This window comes from Acomys russatus, chromosome 7, assembly GCF_903995435.1.
Source record: "Acomys russatus chromosome 7, mAcoRus1.1, whole genome shotgun sequence".
Classification (NCBI taxonomy): Eukaryota; Metazoa; Chordata; class Mammalia; order Rodentia; family Muridae; genus Acomys; species Acomys russatus.
The window spans coordinates 38,850,486-38,872,416 of NC_067143.1; the positions used below are offsets into that span (position 1 = coordinate 38,850,486).

Below are 21,931 nucleotides of genomic sequence, written 5' to 3' on the forward strand. Positions count from 1 at the left end.
CAACCCCTTGCCTCTGGAAAAGCAAGAGTTCCTTAGAATGAAAATGAAGCAGGCAAGAAGGAACAGGGCTCCCATTCTCTAGCTGCCCACTGTGGAGTTTCCTGTTTGTTAAGAACTGCTGAAATGTGGCTGATGGGCTTGGTCATTTCAACTCAATGGTCCACTAGGCGCAAACAGCGAAGGAAGAGTTTCAAAGATCCAAGCAACCCCAACAACCAGGATAGGAAGTCAGGTGTTCAGGAGCCCAAGTGAGCTTCTCTCCTACAGGCCCCTGGGGTGTTTCTCCCATCTAGTGTTCTGGACTTCTGGGCAAGCATCCTCTAGAAGGGTTGTTAACGCACGTTCAGGGGGACAGCCCTTTGCCCTTCTTTCCAGCATTAAGACCAGAACACAGCTGGCTCATGCATGCACACACCTTATCCTTCACCATCCCCAAGTGCTGGAACTAAAGCATGTGCCACGTCAGGTAACCACCGCACGACCAGAAAAGGCTGCTCTCAGAGCTGAAAGCTGTTATCCCCTCAGGAGAGCAAGAGGCTGAAAAGACCCTATGGTATCCCCAAGATTCACCCTTCCCAGAGAAACAGGTCGTCCCTTAGCTGAGGCGAGGAAACTGTTCTCAGCTCTGTGCAGGTGTAGTAGTGCCCACTGCATGTCCCACTTGGGGACTGTCTGAGTTTACTGCTGTGTTCTGGCTTCTTACGGAAGTACCTCAAGTCTTTTACCAACAGTGACACCCCAAGGATCCCCTCTTAAGGAAAGATAAAGGAAGAAGCACACAAGCCCACGCGTTCTGATCCATGCGTCCTTTATTCCATTACCAACCACCGTGCCGCATCCAGGCAACAGCACACAAACCGGCAACCAACGCAATCCAGTTGTACAACGATCTGAGGCTTACAGTACATTTAAGGCTTTTAAATTTGAAAAAAAAAAAAATAAAGAAAGAAAGAAAGAAAGAAAAGAACTAAAATAAGACCAAATGACCCGAAACCCAATCCCCCAACTAATACAAGTAGTGTAGCAGTTTAAGCATCTCATTTCTGATGTTCACCTGGCACAACTCCAGTGTCAAAACCCAAGTAACTCCTAGACTAAGAGATCAGCTTAGGGTAATTTTAATTACCTAAAATCTTCAAAGCAGAAACTTGGAATTTTTGTTTTGGAAATGTTATAAAAATTTTAATAGCAAAACATAGGAATAAAAACATATTAACAAAATTTATTCAATCATTTACAGTACAAACAAGGAATCTGCAGTCTGTTGTAGCCTGACAAAAAGAATTCTACCCATTAAGAATCTGTGCACAATGTCATTGCAAATATGTACAGGACTTTTAAAAAGCCGACAAGGAGGACTTTACAGAAGGAAAGTCGGCCAGGCTTTATTAGACCAACCAGACAATCAAAATATTAAAACTCTTGGCTAGTAATAAATTTACACTTAAAAAAAACCCCAGTTTCCTGTTGTTTAAGAATATTCCAGTTATATTTATATGGTTAGAGTTGATGAAGATGTTAGTGATAGTTCCAGTAAATTATTCTTCAATTCATGTTTGTGGGAAAGATTGGCAAGTTTACTAACACAAGTTAATGGAGGATTTCTCACAACAGTTTCCAGTGACACTGCCATAGCTTCACAAATGGATCTCACCCGTGGCACTGAGGCTGAGAGCGCCACAGGTCAAACACCAGCACAGGGTGAGAAGGTGACCCTGCACCAGTGGGACAATCAGAGATGACAGCGAGGGAGACAGATTTGATCATACTTTAGTCTATGGCCCTGGGAAACAGTCCCCACGGTCAGCTCTCCTTCCCACTCCCGCAAGGCATGCAGCTGAGAATACAGCTGCTCAGCTTAATGAAGGTGGAGATTAGGTACAAAAGACAGACTGTGCTAGCTCTTTAGTGAGAACACCCAAGGGTTGGGCCCCTCTCTGTGGTTATTGGGCATCACTGTTAAATCCAGTCAAAGTGTGTGCGAACAAGGATCCTCGCTTCACAGTAATGAGGTAAGGTCAGCCGCCATCTTCAGGAGTTGGGAAGCTCGTGAGATATGAACTGTTTTAGTCGTTCTAGGTACTGTGCATAGAGCTCTATGTCATTGTGCCCAGCCCCCTCAACCCACAGGGGCTCCACAGCACGGGGACAGCGCTCATACATCGCCAGGCCGTGGGAGAAATCAATGACCTCATCTTCAGTACCGTGAATGACCAACACAGGAGAGGTGACTTTAGATATCTTGTCAATGCTGCAAGACAGAAGTGGGAGGGGGAGAAAGAACTTTAGTCACACACACAGGAGAAGCGCTCCCTGATGAGCAGGTCAACACTGCAGCTGAGCATTACAAAGCTTCGCCATGCTCTCACTACTGCGAGTGCGGCCCAGGTACAGGTGATGAACTCACACCGACACACTATGATGGCTCGGCCTTTTTCCCCAATGTTCTTCTAATAACGTTTCTTCCTTAACACATACTGTTAAATTTCGGAATCATTTAGGATTTATGGCAAAGAAAGATACTACTGATTCCCACAACTCCTAACTCAATTTCTATCAGGCTAAGAGCAGCCAATACCATGATTATTTGTCAAAACCAGGACACTAACTTTGGCATGTACTTATTAGTTAAAACCCCCCGCCTCTATTTGGGTTTCAGTTGTTTTTCCACAAATGTCTCTTTCCTATTCCAGGATCCCATCAAGAATACCAAATTGTGCTGGGTGTGGTGGTGCACGCCTTTAATCCTAGCACTCGGGAGGCAAAGGCAGGTGGATCTCAGTGAGTTCGAGGCCAGCCTGGACTACAGAGGGAGGTCCAGGAAAGCCTGGGCTATTATACAGAGAAAAAAACAATAAACAAATAAATAAAATGATATATGTGTGTGTACCAAAAGAAGAATATATAGCTTTTACTGCTTTTTTAAATTTTATTTTTATTTATGTGTATATGTGTGTGTTACGACATACCGTGAGTGTTTAGAAGGAGTCAGAGCCTCAGATCCCCTGGAGCTGGAGCTATAGGTGGTGGTGACGGCCTGACAAGGGGTGGTAGGAACTGAACCTGGGTCCTGTGGAAGAGTACTAAGTGTTCTTAACCACTGAGCCACCACTTCAACCACTTACCTACTGCTTTTAAAAAGCAGTTTTATTAAAAACATCAGACTAGGGCTGGAGAGATGGCTCAGTGGTTAAGAGCATTTTCTCTTTTCCAAAGAACCCAGATTCAATTCCCAGCACCCACATGATAGCTCACAACTGTCTGTACCTCCAGTTTCAGGTGATCTGACACTTTCATACCAATGCACGTAAAGTAAAATTTAAAAACAAAACAGAACATAAAAAACAAACAAACAAAAAAAATCAGGCTAGCAGAACTGTAACTAATTTTTTAAATATATTCATGTTTTGAGAAGTCTTTGAAACAGAAACAGACTGCCACTTGATATATCTGAATGAGTATCTCTTCAAAGTGAGACTGCATGCTCCTCAAATTCTCAGAACTCTTCTGTAAGAAGCAAATCTGAGCAGGAGAGGTGGCTCAGTGGTTTAGAGCGCTTGTTGCTCTTGCAGAGGGCCCAAGTTCAGTTTCCAGAATCCACATTGGTAACTCCATTTCCAAGGGATCTCACATCCTCTTCTGGCTTCACTGGGTAATAAGCTCACATGGATGCACATACATGCAGGCAAAACATTCATACAGATAAAATAATCTTTAAAACTATATTTTTAAACATGTCCCATTTCATAAAAGCAGAGGTCTAGCATTTTGATATAAAAACAACAACAAAACTCAGCACAATCAAACTTAATATGGTGCTTAGATTTTACTCCAACAGTTTATAAAAACAAATACACTCTCACGGGATGAATTCTCATGGACCTTCAAAAGACTGTGCTTTTTAAACACAAATCCCAGGGAGGAGCTGTGTCAGGCTGGGTCCTGGGCAACTGTTCTAATGAGCTGATGGTCCCTTAAGCCATGAATAAACATCTCTTTCCATCGTCCTTCTGCCTGAGACCTTGCTGCTGACTCCTTTTATAGTTGATCCTAGTCAGGCTGGTAACAGGACACAAATGGATGCTATCTTGTGGAGTCTTTCTGATAAAAGTAACGGCTAACATCCATCATAGCTGAACACTTTGCACAGTCCACATGAAATCTCATTTAATCCTTGTGAAACAGGAACCATGAGGAACTGCCTTCTCTGTTTGATCAGGGAGGGAACTGAAGCTCAGAGAGAGTATAAAATAGCAGGCACCAGGCCAGGGAGGTAGATAATACAGAGGCCTAACATCAGTTACACATTCCAAAGGTCTACAAGTGACTGTCAGTCTTTATGAACAACACATGAAGCTGCCAACTGCTTAAAGGCGTCCCAGAAAGACTACACAACCCCAGCAGCCATAGGATCTGTAAAGATCAAGAGCATCTGTGGCCATATACAGTTTTGCAGATTAGGAATCTTACCAGAAACCTACTCCTCTCTGGATTTAATTTTAAAGTGCCTTCCTTTATAACCCTTCAATTATATTCAATTAAAAATACGTATTTAATCAACAGTCACAGCAGGCCTGAGACTGTGTCTCACGCTGCTCTTTATGGGACTCTCTTCCTGTCTGCAGAGCGCACCTGAAGTTGAAAGTCCTGTCTGAGCCTCCTTGCAAAGGTAGAGAAAGAACAACACTAAAGCATGAACAGGACTTAGTCTCTATCCTTTAACACTGGCAGGAACTTTCAAAGTGTCTTCCCTTTAGAAAGACAGCATTCTGCCACCAGTAACAAGGACACTATATAAGAAAATGTTTGCCAAATCCAATTAATGATGAAAGCCAGTGTAGCCATTAATGGCTTTAAATCTGTTCCATCAATAATTAAGGGTGCTGAGTAGGAGCAGAGGCCCCTTTGTCTCCAATCTGAAAAAGCTTTTGGCCTGATCTGTAAAGAGTACAGTAACCAGATCAACTAGCTGCTGGGAAGCTAACTGGAGGGCTAGCCTACAATGTGGTGAATCAGACAAAACAGCATTTGTTACTGGCTTGTTATTAATTAATAAAGTGCAATTACTTACAATGGAATTAGTTTCAATGGCTGCATTTTAAGGTATAGGCTAATCTCATTGTTCTGTTGCCAGGGTAACTCCTGGAACTGCTTTCCACAAACATGCAAAATATCCATCTTTAAACAAACTGCCCCTCATTACCAACCCGACACAAGTGAGGCCACATTTGCCAGGCATGTCAACCCTTCCTAGCATTCATAGCCACACCACCAGAAATGTACAGTGCTCCTTTGCCAGGAAGTGGGGTTTCGGTGAAGCCTGGTACAAGCTACACAGGCTGAAGGTCAGCCAAGATGCTAACAAAGGTCTTTCCCCTGTGAAAGGAGACATTGGATATAAGCTTATGCAGCTAGATGCTGTGTTTCTCCAGCAAGAGCAGAACAGTGGCAATTAAAAGGTCAACCAAAATCCTGAGACCCTGCATTACTCCTGCTGATGCTTGTCCTGGGAAGTGGGATATGAGCTGGCTAGCTTCTGCAAATGTACTGTGGGAAAAGCTGGGGGGCAAATACTTTACAAATACTTCTCACATTATCACTTAGAAATCAAAAACCAAAACACTTAGAAGGAACTTGCAAAGCAAGCACTTTGCTCATAGCTTTTATATTTACAGTGATTCTTAGGAGGAGCTGGAGAATAGCAGGAGGAGCACTAGGCTAGCCAGGCCTGAGTTTTATGCCTCTCCCAGAGCAGGGCATCTGCAGGACAAGCTAAAAATGTACGATCAGGAAGAGGCGGTGGCTTTCTTATCCCTTCCCAGGACTTTCTATTTTTTTTTTTTTTCACAGAGACTACCTGAATGTGTCACTTTCCCCTCACTCATATCCTCTGACTAAAAACAAGAGAACTTTCATGTGTGCCTGGTTTTAGTCTGGGGTCTAGACCATGGCTAATTGCTTCTTTACATCTCGTGTGCAGCTCTTCAGTAAATTGAGCAGTACAAGTCCCTCTGCACATATGAACACTGAGCTGGAAGTTCCTTCAGGACATGCTGCCTGCTACAGCTTAATCGATTAGTCCTGGGTGCAGGCACACTCAAGATCCTTATCCATCACCTGGACACTTCCTGATGTGTAGCCGCCCTGAAGGCTGAAATCTCAGTGTGCTACATTTGCCTCATATCCCCAGTGGGCCTGACATGGGGGGGATGCACAATCAATATTTAGAAACTGACAGAGATGTGAACTCTGAACACTGGTGGACTTCTCACCTGTTTAGTGGAAAGCTCACCTGGGAAAAGCATCAAAGCAGTATGTTTTCCTGGTATCTGGAAAAGCAACACGCAAACCAGACATCAGAGGGGAATGGAGGATGACCGCTGCACACTCATACCGCGAAGCCAGGTCCACAGTGGGGACGGTGCCAATGCTCTGTCCATAGAGGATAATGTTCTCAGGACTCACGCCATACCTGAGGAAAGCAGAGGTTACATACCATTAGCTAGCATATGGGGGGGGGGGGGAGACAACAATATTTTAAGCCCACAAAGCTCCTATATATATTAGCTTAAAACTGTAATATCTAACTTGTATTTTAGCTTAAAATGAACATGAATTTTTTCCTTTTTTTAAGATTTATTTATTCTATGTGTATGAGCGCTCTATCTGTGTGTACACCTGCACTCCAGAAGAGGGCACCAGATCGAACTGCAGATGGTTGTGAGGCACCATGTGGTTGCTGGGAATTGAACTCAAGACTTTTGGAAAAAAACAGACAATGCTCTTAACCACTGAGCCATCTCTCCAGCCCTGAACATGAATTTTATAAAAACAAACAAGAGGCCTATTTCAGAAGTAAACAACTAAGAGTTTGTTCCTGGCTAACCACCCAAACAGATGCATTATAAGCCTCAGTTAAGGTTTCTCTTGGTCTTCACATTTCCTGTCATTCTTTTGTAAGATTTTCTTTACTAATCATGTTTATGAAATAAAAACAAAATCAAGGCCTGGCAATCAACTCTTCAAGTGAAGTTTTAATAATATGAAAGGCACTGGCATTTATCATAGACCAGTTCACTAAGAGATAATTAATTTGAAAGCAATCTCATCTTTTTCAGCCTTTTCTCAGGGCTAAATGCTTCCCAAATTTTCAGCTCAGAGTACAGCTCAGAACCTGTAAAGGTTCTGGTTGGGTAAATACCGTATGTACAACACTAACTACACTTCCCAGCCTCCCTTGCACCTCCAGCCAAGGGCAGATGGTAGTAAACAAACATCAGGTGTAGTTTTGAAAAGTGTGCTTTCCTTTCTCCCCCTACCCCCCATCCCCTTTCATGTTGCTGGGAAATGATGGTAGGTAAAAGTGTCAAAGAATCAATACCACCTCCTATTGGGTAGAACAAATCAGGAGGCAGACAGAAAATACCTCCCCTCATTAGCCTATAAAAAAAGTCAGCAGAGAGATGGCTCAACGGACAAAAGGGCTTATTGCGAAGGCCGAGGACCTGAGTTCTATCCCCAGGACTCACTTAATATACAGCACAGAGCACCTAGTTTTGTTAGCACATGAAGTGCATATTAAAGCAACGGGGCTATTTCACATCCAAAACTGAGGAAAATCAGAAAAACCAACAACTTCAAGGTAGAATGTGCTGTTTAACCCTCCCTGTCATCTTGGCTGAGGCTGGAATCCTCTAGTAGCCCTAGCATCTCTGAGATGTGCAAGTTGTACAGAGAGGTTCTAGTTGAAGAGTGCGCCATGGGCTGCAGTCTTGGAACAGAGCTCGCCCATCGCTCTGCTCCTTTCTGACTGCAGACCCGTGTGAGCCGGCACCTGCTCTTGCTGCCCTGCCTGTACCCTACTGTACTCAAACATAATCCTACCCTCCTCGAGCTGCTTTTGCTACCTTTGCCACAGCAACAAGAAAAGTAACACAGACGACGAGATTGAATAGCAGAATGTTATCTTGCTGAAGGAATATAAATTGCTACAGAAACTTGGAGAAACAATCTGGCAATCTGATGTTTCTGGTAACACTAATGATACCATGCACAAAGCGTGTGAACCCACCAAAATGAAATGTTTTTGCTTATTGCTCACTGACAACAATATTGCTAACAACGCAATTCTTAAATCCTGTTAAGTCAGGGTAGTGGGGATGACGGGACGGGAAAGAGTGTTATCCGGGAAGAAGTAGGCCACTTGCACAGGGTGCAGAGCGGCACTGGTGTGTCTTATGATAGTGTGCATCTTGTTGGTCATTAAGCTAGACAACTGGAGGCTTATGGTCATCTGAACCTAGAGTTTAGAGAGTTGTTAGTAGACACGTGAGTGCTGGGAACTGCATCCAGGTCCTCTGGAAGAGCAGCAAATATTCTGAACCACTCAGCCATCTATCCAGTCTCTAAAAGGGCATGTTTTAAAGAAACATGAGGCCAATAAATAGTTACTATAGAAAAGCTAACATCAGAATGTTCTATAAAAGCAGTATACAAAAATAGGGCTATGTTTCTTTAAAATATAAATATAAGGAAAAGGGACCTTGACAGCAGACTGTGAAAGGGAAATTATGGTGTACTTTCAGGTGTGAAATTCATCAGTGTCGCCCTTTCACACCTCACTCAGCCTACAAAATGGAGTCTACGGTGCTTTTTGGGGGACTTTACAAGGAAAGGCTTAGAGCCAATTCTGTCTGAGGACATGGAACTCAAGATGCAACTCAAGCCCTGCAAGGGGCAACAGCATACTGCAGGCTGCAGAGTGTGTGTGTGTGTGTGTGTGTGTGTGTGTGTGTGTGTGTGTATGTGTGTGTGTATGTGTGTGTGTGTATGTATGTGTGTGTGTGTGTGTGTGTGTGTTTTGAGGAGAGGGCCAGAAAATACACACAGGAAACAAACCTAGGCACCTGTAGGTGGTGTGACGGAAGACAGGAGTGTATCCTAAGGTTAGGCTACTTGGCATCTGCTGGGTGATTATCTGGCACCATCAGTTTGAGAATGAGAAGGAAAAAAATGTCTAGCAAACCAAGATGAAAGTTGTGAAAATAACTGGTACAACTTGCACAGCTTGTACAAGTCCACAGAAGCTCAAAGAAGCCAACATAGACCAGTTCAACCCAAGGCAGCCGCAGGGAACTGCTCCATGGGGACCCAGGGCTCGCTGCAGCTGTGTGTTCACTGGTCAGGAAGGTTCCCTCCATCTGCAGGGATGGGTGAAATGACATCCCTTTTGCAGTGGGGAAGGTGCTGAATCAGCACTCGCTGTTAATACCACACAGCCATGAAAATGTTCTTCTGGTACCAGATTTCATACTAGCCACGTTTCTTTTTCTCACTGGGTGTTCCTTCGGCTTCCTTGCTTGTGCCTCTTTCCTCTCAGGAATCCCACAGACTCAATTCTCTGCCTTTTCTAGAATCTCTTTATAGTTATTTCCATGTAGAACTCTCCAATGCCAGCTTCTAGCAGTAGCAGATGTATTACAGCTGTGCAACAGCTATTTGCCGAAGGGATGAATGGATACACCTGACTTTTCAGCCCCTCTTTGTGCTGCTATTTTCTGAGCTTTCAGCACCTCGCACTCAGCACCTCCCCAGGGTAACTCTTTACACTGATCTCCCCACCTTTCTCTTTCTCTCCAATCCCACACCTTTTGCCCATGGGCTGGCCCGGGAACCAGGAGGAATTTCTTACTCTTCTATCTCCTTCCCACTGCACATCCTCTAGTCACTAAGCCTGACCCATTCTTGTCTTCAAGATGTTTTCCAGAGTGACTGCCTTTGTGACACAGGCTGCTGCTCTGCTGAGGGGTACACATGGTGGTGCATTGTAGGCAACTGACCCGGGGCCACCTCATACGTCAAGTGTACTTCCAAGGGTAGGTGTGATTTCAAAGTAACAAGAATCTTTGTGGCAAGAATCTGGAGTCTGTTCCCAGAGGCCATCCTGGAGAGCTTACTGGTACTGTCTCCATCCTTCCCCAGGGGGCTTGGATTGCTAACTTCTAATCTGCCCCATTCTCTCTGTGTCTATGAACCATCTCATGGCTATGGGGAACCAGGTGTCCTAGTTTCCAGAACCCAGGTGCTTCAAATCCTCTGCCTCACTGACTCATGCTAATGATACAACTCGACAGTCTGCCAGCTTCCATCCTGGCCTCTGGCCTCTGCCAGGGCAGAACCTGGCTATCACATCCATCTGACAAATGCCCATGTCAGGCCAGACCTTTGTCTTTCTCAGAGTTGACTTACTCCCCCTGTTCTATCTACACGAGCCCTCACACTCCTCATTGCAGGCCATCTATCATATTCTCGCTACATTATGTACCTGTTTGGAAATAAAGCAAATGTTAGTTCCTGGTCAAAGCCTTCAGCAAACCCCTACATTCAAGCCTATATCCCCAAGAAGGACTGCCACCTGGCCCAGGTAACTATTCCAACATTTTCTCTTCAAGTGGCCCTCCTGCCATGAAAGGCTGAATCCCTTGCTGATTGTAACTACCCTCTGCTGAAAGCCCTCATGGCAAACAGCTGGGCCCTGCAGAGCCCTCCCAGTTCCACTACTTCCCTAGCGCCACCCGCAGCATTGTTCTGTTCATCCATGCTCACTTAGGTTAGGTGAGGGGTTTGTGATGAGCCACTCTGCTGTAAGCCTTACACTGCTTATGAGGGTGCAAGCCCATGACCTAGTCACACCTTAAAAAAGGTAAGGACACCCAAGTCCAGGGATCAGCTGGAAACATCTCCAGCTTTGAACTAAATGTGATTCTAGCCAAAAGATACAGACACAAACACACACACACACACACACACACACACACACACACACACACACACAGGGGATGAGGGGGTGGGCAATGAGATAAGACTTTATCTGGCCTTGAACTTGCCAAGTAGGCTAGGCTAGCTGGCTACTAAGCCCCAAGAATCTGCCTAACTCTATCTCCACTTCCTCAGCTCTAAGATTACATGCGTGCACCAACATGCCTGTTCTTTTTTTCACATGGGTTCTAAAGATCAAATATAGGTCTCCTACCACCAGCCATCTCTCCAGCTCCAAAAGCTATTTAAAAAAAAAAATTAAAACAAAATTCCATGCATACTTATTACTATATGATGTAAAACTCACTGAAGTCTGGCATCCTTTTGAAGACAAAAGCCGAATCTGATTTGCAAAATCAACAGCAAAAATGAGTTGCATCAAGATCCAGTAAGGATGTGAACTTTGGTCTTACAGGTATGGCCTAAGGTTTTATTGAAACAATGCTCAAAGTCTCAGAGCCAGGGAATGAGGAAGCCATGGCCCTGGGTACCACTCTGCAATCAACAGTGTGATATGCAGACACGTCCTTGCATATCTCCAAGTTTTGCCCTCAGCCTCTCCAAATGCCCATCACAGTTTTGTAACCAAAGCTACATGCAGCCCAGGAATGGCCTGGAGCCAGAGGTACCATGACCTCTCAGAGTTGACAGGTGTTGGGCAGGAAGACCTACTCCAGATGCTAGAGTGTCAAGGAGCCCTGTCTCATGGGAACCATTGCCTATAAGGTTAAAGTCATTTGTTTTTGTTTCGAAGTAAGGCTTTCTTCTCTCTACAGCCAAGCACCCCTGAGACACCCCATCCTGTGTGAGTTAATGGGCCTTGACTTTGTCCTTTGTCAAAAGCTTCCTCATTTATCTTCAGAAGTGTGCTTGGCACAGTTCCACTGACTTTGAAGTCAACATTTTAAATATTTCAGAGCTAGAATTCCTAGGGGAAATTTCTTAAGTCATAGGATGAAGATAAATACACAAGGTAGCAGGGATGTTAATTGAAGGACAGGGTCTAAGGATGAGGAGAAATCCTTGTCCACTGTAGGTCAAGACTACAGAGTGAAATAACAGAGCAGCTGGAGAGGGAACAGGTGCACAAACAGGCCAGCCACAGCCAGGTTGAGTCCTCTGCATCCAGGCAGTTATGATGAGCTGACTGGGGACTCTCTGGGCACAGAAAGCTTAGTCAAAGCTTTAGATTTTAAGTATGAGGAAGAGGAGAAAAATATCCACCACATAAAGCATGCTGGTTTCCCCTTCCTCAAGGTACAACTTTGTCTGGAGAGTTTTTTCAGGGACAGACTAAGTAAAGCCCTAGGCACTGGCTTCCCCAGGTGTTTATTCTAGTGGTGAGCAGGAAACATTCAGAGAATCTGCTGCATGTGCTGCTTAAGAAAGTAAAAGAGTTGCAGGTTACTAGCATGGGCTATTTCTTTTCTTTCGAATTGGTAGTTCATTTAATTGAAAGGGATATTTACTTCTTGTAAACTGTCCCTTCTGAAAGCTTTAAAGATATGGCCACAGCTGGGTGTGGTGGTGCACGCCTTTAATCCCAGAACTTGGGAAGCAGAGGCAGATGGATCTCTGTGACTTCAAGGCCAGCCTGGTCTACAAAGCGAGTCCAGGACAGCCAAAGGCTACACAGAGAAACCCTGTCTAGGAGGAAAAAAGGGGGGGGGGAGGAAGAGGGTAAGCACAGCCAGTGTTCCCTCCATACTGGTTATAAAATCAAACAGGCCAAATAAACCATGAAAAGTAGCCTTGTCGGCTCCAAGTTGGGGGACAGTAGTGGGGTGGGGGGGATAAACTATGTGTTTTTGAGCCATATGTCTTTGGGAGAATAAAAAGTAAATAGATTCAAACCAAGGATGGCAGAAAACCAGGTACATATGAAGGCAAAATGAACAATATACAAGTAGATTTAGGTCAAGTACAGAGTAGAGAAGACAGGTATGGGCAGTTGGGTAAAGCTCCAGGAAGAAGGCAGTTAGAAGTCAATCAGATGGGGCAGGGTTAGAACACTCCACAAAGAAAGGCAGGCCCCCATGGAGAGGAAGCTCACACAGGGACCTGGGGGTGCTACTAGAAATTAGTGGAGATGCAGTATGAAAGGACTTGGGGGTACGGCCCAAGATACCTAGAATATGGAGCTTGGTTGTAAGTTGTAGTCTTTGGAAGGCCCTGGGTAGAAGACAGCTACTTACTTCAGAGTGCACATGACAGGAAGGCATGGGGAAGGGGAAAATAAAAAGAGGGATTTTAAGTAACACTAGAGGGAATGGCTGAGAAAACTGGCTAAACTGAGGAGCTGCAAAAGAGATCAACCAGAGCTAATCTGAATTTTGTTTGTTTCAGTAGGAAGCTCAGTTTGGGAATACACTGGGTTTCAGGAACCTGTGGAATACCCTAGGTGGTCAACCTGTTGAATGACATCATCTTCCAAGCCAAACTACCATAATCTCCCTGAGTTCAAGTGGGCCACCTATGCACTGCTCTGTAACTAAGCCTAATAAACTCATTGGTTACTCGAGTGAACTCTGGTACAATTGTAGCCTGGTTTGTCACTGGGACCCCAGGAGGAAGAGTAGACATTGCTTAGGTCCACCCCCAGCCCACCCAAGAAATTTTAGCAACACAATTTCTCAGGATTAACTATAAGGAGAAATCCTCTCAAAACTGTCTAATGTGTATGCTAGAAAGACCATTCTTGAGCACAAAGCCCTCCTAATTTTATCTTCTGTTATAATGCAGAAGAGGGCTGGCTGGAGGAGGCAGCCTGGGGGCATGCCTGTGTATGTGAACACAAACTCAGCTCACCCTGGGTATCAGAGGATGTTTACAGAACCCCTGTGGGATATTCAACCCTCTTATAAAAAAATAGTACAGGACTTGCATATAACCTATGCATACCTCCACACTTCTGATCGTCTCTATACTGTTTATAATATCTAGCTGTATTGAATATAGTATAATGACAAGAAAATAACCTATATATGTTCAGTACACATATAGCTACAGTGCTCAGTGGGTGCTGGGGAAACAGTCCCGAGGGGCAGGAGGCCCATGCATGTATACATACTACTCTGCTTATATGGATTTAGCATGTTACTCAACAAACATCAAATTCAAGTTTTGTTTTTGGGAGCTTTCTAGAGTATAATTCTCCACCCTTCTCCCAGATAGTCCCAATTTGTAGCTGGTGGAATCCATGGATACAGAATGCTCAGTTCACAGCACTGTTAATGGCAAAGACTGTGGGAAGAACGGATCAAGTGGCCCAGATCTAGGCCAGGCGTGGCGGTACACGCCTTTAATCCCAGCACTCAGGAGGCAGAGGCAGGCGGATCTCTGTGAGTTCGAGGTCAGCCTGGTCTACAAAGTGAGTCCAGGACAGCCAAGGCTACACAGAGAAACCCTGTATTGAAAAATAAAAAAAATAAAAATATAAAACAAGTGGCCTAGACCCCATTTGCAATGATAAAATGAAATGCATAGAGCGCAGAAGCCTCTAGAAAAATACAAGTTGCGGTGGTGGTTTACAATGCTTATCAACTCAGCCGTTCAGAATGATTATCTAAACACTATTAGGCCGTGCATTTTTCTTTCATAAAGCACTACCCACCTGTTTATAATGAGTTCTTCTAGCCTAGATGTTTGCAATTTCCTTCTAAGTAGAGATCAAGAGAAAAGTTCTCTGACAACTCAATTTTTTTCTGACATTCAATCTGTTCCCTACTCCAACTCTCTGTCAAAGCAAAAATAAATAAAGCCTGATATGACTTAATTTTAATATTTTAAAAACCATCTTTCAGAGAAAAACCACAGTTCTAAAGAATATAGAATTAACTGTCTCTGGATCTGTTACAATTAAAATAGAATCACTTACTTGAATTCATCTAAATGTAATTGAGTATGAAATTATCCCAATGATAATCAGGCTCTTGGCATTCTGTAATTATCTGACATGCTTAAAGTCAGAAAATGCCGCCTCCTCGCAGCTGTACAAATACCTTCAAGCAGGTGAGAGCACAGCTGCCCTCAGGTCCTCAGAGGCCTACAGAGCTGGCCTATGCAGAATCCTGGCATGGGCACTCAACAAGAGACTGGTGGTTAAGTGCTGTCTTTGTTCACAATAACCTCACCTCTTAGAAACCCCAATGAATGCTACGGTACTTGCCCATGGGAAGACACTGTTTACGCAGCTAACTTCATGGCCCACTTGCCTGCCAAGGCAGACAGTCACGTCTTAGAACTAGAACATCTAAGTACCTGGTCTCACTCTAAGCACAGTTCTCAGAGGAACGGTGGGAGATGGGCAGTGTCTGAAAGCTTTCCTGTGTGACACTGCTCTAACAAGACTGGGACATGACAGGTCACATCAGCTTCTGCAGCAAAAAGGTTTCCACTCTGAAGTCCTTGAACGATGACAGAAGAGAGACAGAAGATACCCATGACCTACTCTCTTTGGGGAGCACCACCTCTGGGATGGTCAATGAGGTCTGGACCCCTCTGGGGTAACAAGAGTGACTTTTCAGGACTCCACATGGTCTATCCAAGTCTTTCTCAGGCATCTGCACTCTTGTCTGAATCATGTCCCAGACCAAGGCAGGGCATCTTTGTCACACACAGCCTTCTTGGCAATTACTACAAAGGAAAGGCAAGTAAGCGGACAAGTGAGGCTGGTTCTTAATGCCATTGCCTGAGGACCCACACCCAGCCTTGTACTTTGACCATGATGGCTCCTGAAGCAGCTGGATGAACAACATACTCTGGGTAAGCAGTAAGGTACACCTGGTCATGACTATGGTAAAGATGTGCAGAATAGGGCAGGAGGAAACACACGTTTGGGAACCAGTGGTCCCAGGTATGCATCCTAGCTCTCCACTGCACTACAACAGGAGGACTCCACTACCCTGCTTCTCTGGCCTCTTGGACTTCAGCGATGGGCAATGCAGTGAAAGGAGAACAGTGGGCACAGGGCAGGCAGCCTGAATCTTAAGACTAACTTCCACACACCTAGAAGTGAACCAAGTTCAAATTCTCTTCTTTACAGTCCTGTCTCCCTCCCATGTGCCTTCCACACTGGTGTCCTTTTCTAATCTCAGGCTTTGCCTAGCTAGGATTTACTGTATCCCAGTTACCACACAACACTATGCAGGCTGAGGCTAAAACACTGGCTCACCTGCCCTTATCTGGATGCATCCTGACCATGCTTGAGACATCTACAACAGCACCTTTGTGCAAATTGAGCTAACTGGCTCCTCCTTGGTGGTATTTTCAGCTCCATTTTCCTGAGCCAAATTCCCAAGAGTATCCCTTGTTCTTGTCTCCTTGTGTTCTCTCCATTCTTCCTTCTGCTTCCAGAACCTTCCATCTCCCTCTTTCTTAAAAGCATAAAATATCCACATCATCAATTATGGAAATAAATCAAACCACAAGACAGCTTAGCAAGGTCCTTAGAGACTGCAGAGAGACAACTGAATTCTACAGATAAGGAAACACAAGTTCTAAGCAAGGGTACTGAATTAACTGAGAGTGCGATTACCAAGACAGCTGCCTAAGTGAATCAGAGCTGGAACAGAGACTGAGCACTGCAACCTCCCCGGCAGGTGTAAGAACTGAGCTGGCATCACCATAGCTTTGGCAGGTCAACAACTGCTTGCATTCCACCTCCACCACTGACATGTTGCAGGCATGCTTTCCAACCCTGCACTGGATTCTAGTTCCCACTATGTACTAGGGTCTTCCCTTCCAGAGGTGGGGTGACTGCTGAACACTGTTCATTAGCACGAGTGCATTCATGACTCAAAAGGTGCAGCAGTCTATGCCCAGGGTATCCTGCTGGATCCCCATCAGCAGAACGAGTCCACCCACTAGCAGAGTCTTACCTTTTGTGAGGAGGGGTGGCACGAAAGGCCCTAGTGATGACCAGCGGACACAACAATGTCAAGGTGCTCAGTGCCATGGAACGATCTACTTCAAGTGGTTATAACTGGAATCAGGGATGGTGGTACATGCCTATAATTCCAGCACCAGAGGCAGAGACAAAAAGACCACCTCAAATCTAAGGCCAGCTAGCGAGTTTCATGTTAACCAGGGTAAACCAAGGATACACCATATCTCAAAAACAATCTTTGTTTTGTTGTTCTTTTGGTTTTCCTTGGCTGTCCAGAAACTCATTCTATAGACCAGGCTAACCCTGAACCCTGTATGAATGACATCTTAAAAAGATGAAAATAGTGTGATCATTCCTCTCAAATCTAACCAACACATCTTATTTCCTTATTATCCTAAAATCTACAATGGAAAACAAGTTCTCTCAAATTCTAAATGAGATTTTACTATGAAAATAAAGATAGGAAATGGTGGATAAAACAGAAACACACATTTAAAAATGTCTTTTTTATTGTAAAAGCCAAGGGTATTAAAGCTGAATGGTACTATGAAGAAAAGGGACTCCACAGCCAGGTGTTGTGACTGTTGTGACGCATACCTGTAATCCTCCTGTAGGGAAGATGAAGCAGGAGGATCATGGAGTCCAGGCTGGGCAAAACAGCAAGAGCCTGTCTCAAAACCACGAGAAAAGAAGAAGAGTATAAAATATGGGCCTGCTGTGTTCTTTTACCAATCTGGAAGACTATCGCTCTCCTGGGATACTTAGTGAGAGACGTATAATAGGTTGGATGGTGATGGCAAAGCTGAGATCCTAAATACTGCTGGTGAACATCACTTTACCTTCTTTGCCAGGAAGGGCATCCTTAGCCTCTCCTCCGTGAGAAGGTGCAAGTCTGCCATACCTCTTCTTGGGAGATGAAAGGACTCTCTTGGGGACCCCAGAAAAGGCAGCTATGCATTAAGTGGTCATGTACTGTAGACAGAAGCATTTCTTTCAATGGTGTATTTCATTTGAGTACAACAGCAAGAGACATCCAACTTCTATATTTGAACACTCAAGGGCAGCTGCTACAGGGCTGGCTGCATTCTAATGTGCCATCTCCAACCCCTGTCAAGGACTCTAGAATTATGTGTGCCAGATCCAATCTCTACAGCCTACAAATAGCAGAGGAGACCCTTCCATCTCCTTTTTCTAGTCAACCTCAAATAAAGCCTTAAAGTAACTTCAATTTTCTATCTTAATTAAAATACTATGTCATGTATAAACCTAATGAAGCAAATCCTACATCCTTATTTATCGTAAACAGGAAGGCTTTCCTGGCCACTAAGAACACTTAGACCATGATCAATAATTCAAAATACCGAGCTAACCACATTCCTTTCCACACACTTCACCATAACCAGTTACAATGCCTTATATAATGTACTCCTTGGGAGTAAAGGCAAACCAGAGGCGTGGCAGGCTCTGGGTTGCTGTGGCAAGCAAGACAAGCATGCAGGGTTGCATGCTCAAGGGTAAGACATTTATAACCCTTTGTTTTTAAGACCAAGTCTCACTACGTAGCTCTGGCTATCCTGAAACTTACTATGTAGACCATGTTGGCCTCCAGCTCACAGAGACCCTCTACCTCCCGAGTGCTGGGAGTAAAGGTGTGCACCACTACGCCAGCTACATTCACAAACTTTTAGGCAGCAGGCTTACGCCTGTGCCTTATATTGTTCTGCTGTGGTAATGATGTCTCTCCTTTGGCAGAACATAAAATATATCTCTGTTTTTGGTTGTTTCAGAAATGGTGATGCCCTCTATAAGCTACATGCTAAAAATGTCTCAGATGCAGACCCACTTCCTACTCTGAAATGAAACTGTAAAACCTTCAGACTGTAACATCTGGATGCATTTATTATCCACATTCAGGTGCCCTGTGTGTGTGTGTTGGGGGTGGGGGGCCTCACCCTGACAGCCAGCGGGAACAGAGGAGGACAGCGTAGGTAGGCAGAAGTCGGTCATGTTAATTATGAGGCCAGGGGACATGTAGGCTAGGACCCTGGACTGAGGGGTTAAGCAAAGGCAGGGGAATGAAGGTGACATAGTAAGTGGAGTCAGACAGACAAGATGTGCTCCTGGTCATTCCCTCTGCTTTGCATGCATAATTTACAGTCTCAGAGCAAGGCTTATCTGTAACCACCATGCATCTGTCCTCAGGAACTCAGTAGCTTCCCCTGCTGGGCTCCTCCTTTTAAATACACCTGACTTCAAAACCTGGTGAAATCCCCTCCAAGATGCCTCTGGGCACTTCAACATATTAAACTTTTAAATCCATCCTCAGCCTAGGATGTCCTCCCATCATTATTTCTAACACGCTGCTCACCTTTGCTAGTTTACCAGTGTTTGAGCTCCCCACAAAGCAGTGCATTAGAAAAAGTGTTTATGATGTGGTCTTAAAAAATAGTTAAGAGCAGCTCTGACCTTCTACAAGACCTGTGGGGAAAAACAAAACAAAGACAAACAAACAAATAAATAAATAAGATAAGGAGAACTGTGACACATGGAGATTGCCCCTAGAGGTCGCTGGACTAGGAAGCCAATGAGTGTTATCTGCACTTAGTACCAAGAACTTCTAAGTCAATTTGTCTCCCAGGGTTCTGGCCCAGAGGCCTCAACCCAGGCTGGATGTGCTTTGGGAAATGTGTGCTTTTAGATAATCCCTTTGATCACCTAGGAGATAAGGTTCTATCTTCTAAACATAGCCTGTTTTCTTCAGACTTTGGAAAGCCCTGGAACTTGCTTCCCTGGCTTCACTGACTTGGATGTACCACCCAAGTGAGGTCCAGGACTGGTGCTCACAAGTCACTAATGTAAATAATGCCCTAGGCACTGGCTGACCTTATGGGGAAGGTCAGCACTGAGGTGAGTTGGGCTGATCTGCCCAGTGAGGGAAATGAACCAGGCCTGGATCTTGCCTATTCCTGCTCCTGTCAGCTAGAATACCTTGTCACTGTCCCACTACAGGCCCAACCTTACCAGTAGGGGAGCAAATACAACAGGCCAACGCCCAGGTGCTAGTACTGTGACTCAGACCTGGTAAGGAAAACAGTCTGACTCTACAAGAATCTCTGCACAGCATGGACCACTAGCATCTGTATGCAAGGAAGACATGTGCTCATGGCAGGCAAACTATGTTAGAACAGCAGCTTCATCTTGTCGTCATTAGCAAATGCCCAGCACACTGCAAAACCCTTTCTATACACCTCTAGTCTCTGATTGAGCAACAATCTGGCACTGCCAGCTCCATTTTACAGACCAGGACACTCAACTCCCACCCATCAGGTCAACCACTGGGTCCAAGCCTGGTGCCTGTCTCCAAAGCTATGGTGAGGGACGGTGAGGGCAGCCTTGCTACACAGTGCAAAGTAGTATAAAGTCAGGAATGCAAGCGCCCCAAGTATATAAGGAAGTCACCTGGGCCACTGACATCATGCCACACTCGTGATTCTAAGGATGAACTGCAAATCTTAGGAGGTGGCCCCAGACACACAGCAATTCAGTTAAAGTATGGCCTGTGAGAGCAGCAGAGACACTGGCTCCCTGGACTGCAGGAGCACTCAGTGATAATTCTGGGCAGCCACTCTCCCTTTCTCTTGCCCAGCATTCCCACTTACCGCAAAGAAACTATTTATTTTTGGAGTCTGGCCATGCTCTTATTTTAAAAGAATGCAATGCTATGACAGTGATGGTTAGCTGAAGAATCAAGAGTGGCTCCAAAAAATGTGGACTATTCACAGCACAGATGGCTGGCGGGGCACAAAGAATGCACTTTATCATGTGTGCAGTAGAGCTCCGAGGTGCCACCTGCCAAACAACCACATAGTTTGAATTTCTCACGTTCAATTTCTCAAGTAGCCAGAGAGCTTCACATACCCTCCCCCGGCTGGCAGCCCCAGTCTCTGTAAAAAGGCCCAGCACACCAGCCCATCAGTGATTCAGAGTTCTGTCATGGAAGGAAGGACTTGATAAAGGGAACGAGGTCAAGGCTCTTCAGAACTCATCGTGCCCACTACGACGTTTACAAGCTAACTAATGGATTTTCTTTCTGCACTTCTAGCTTAACACTGCTTTCTTCCTTTGCAAGACTAGAACAGGGCAACCTGTGACCTCACGTTGAACTTTCTTCAACTCCTTGCACCAGAACACTGTGGGGACACCAGAACAGACTATCAGAAGGAAAGCACTTAGACATGTGCAAGAGTTTACAAAGTGCTGAAAGGGACCGAGCTCAAGATTCACAGTAAACGAATGACAAGGCCCCCTTTCTCGCTGAGGTGAGAACAACCAGCACAAAAATAAAAACGTGCTTAGCCAAGAGCAGGAGCGTTTTAAAAAAACGCAGGAGTAAAGCAAAACAAAACACTTCTTTGAACAATCCCGAATTAAGAAATCACAGTGATAGCTAACATGCAAAACAAGGAGAGCACCAACTACTGAGGCAATGTAACTTACTAACCATCCACATAATCAAAGGCACAGCAACACTGAACTACAATATGAAACGCAGTGCAGATACGTGCTGAGTGCTTGGAACAGAACTCCCAGCCACGCCTGCCTGCCGCAGCTCAGCATCCTCAAGCCGTCAGAGGAGGCCATCCTCATTACAAGGGTATACAACGGCTCAGAAAGTAAAACATTCTGAATTATGAGCTGTTGGCAACAAGTCTTCATGAGGTTTTTTTGGTTTTTTGTTGTTGTTGTTTTTTTTGTCTTTGTTTTTTCTGCTGCTGTGTTAAGACACTCTAAACCAAACTAGCTTAGGGAGGAGATGATCTGTTTGGCTTATACTTCTGGGTCCATGGTTGAGGGGAGTCAGGCAGAGTAGGAACTCAAGGCAGAAGCCATAGAGGAAAGTAACTTGCTAACTCACTGTCTCACTCAGCTAGCTTCCATATACAGCCCAGTTTTACCCGCCCAAGGTGGACTGGGCCTTCCTACATCATTAACTACCAAAAAGTCCATCAAAGGCCAACTCACAGACCAACTTGACAAAGACAATCTCTCGATTGAGATTGTCCTGTGATGCTAAGCTGTGTCAAGTTGAGGACACACACAGACACCTCTAAATGAAACATTCCCCATGCTACCATGCCTTTTCCTGCAAGTCTTGGACAAATTGACTAGTTATTCTGCAAGGATCCAGAACAGAAGAACATAAAACGGAAATTACATAAACTAGTA

General features: G+C 44.7%; 1 protein-coding gene across 1 annotated transcript in view; it reads right to left on the reverse strand.

Moving 5' to 3' along the window:
• Nucleotides 1-666: 666 nt before the first annotated feature.
• Nucleotides 667-21,931, reverse strand: part of Abhd17c (abhydrolase domain containing 17C, depalmitoylase) — a 42,822-nt gene continuing 21,557 nt past the window's right edge. The window contains exons 2-3 of the mRNA XM_051148862.1: nucleotides 6,293-6,472; nucleotides 667-2,251 (exon numbers count right to left, since the gene is read on the reverse strand). Coding sequence (XP_051004819.1) covers nucleotides 2,032-2,251; nucleotides 6,293-6,472 — 400 coding nt within the window. The 3' untranslated portion in view covers nucleotides 667-2,031. The remainder of the gene's footprint in view (nucleotides 2,252-6,292; nucleotides 6,473-21,931) is intronic.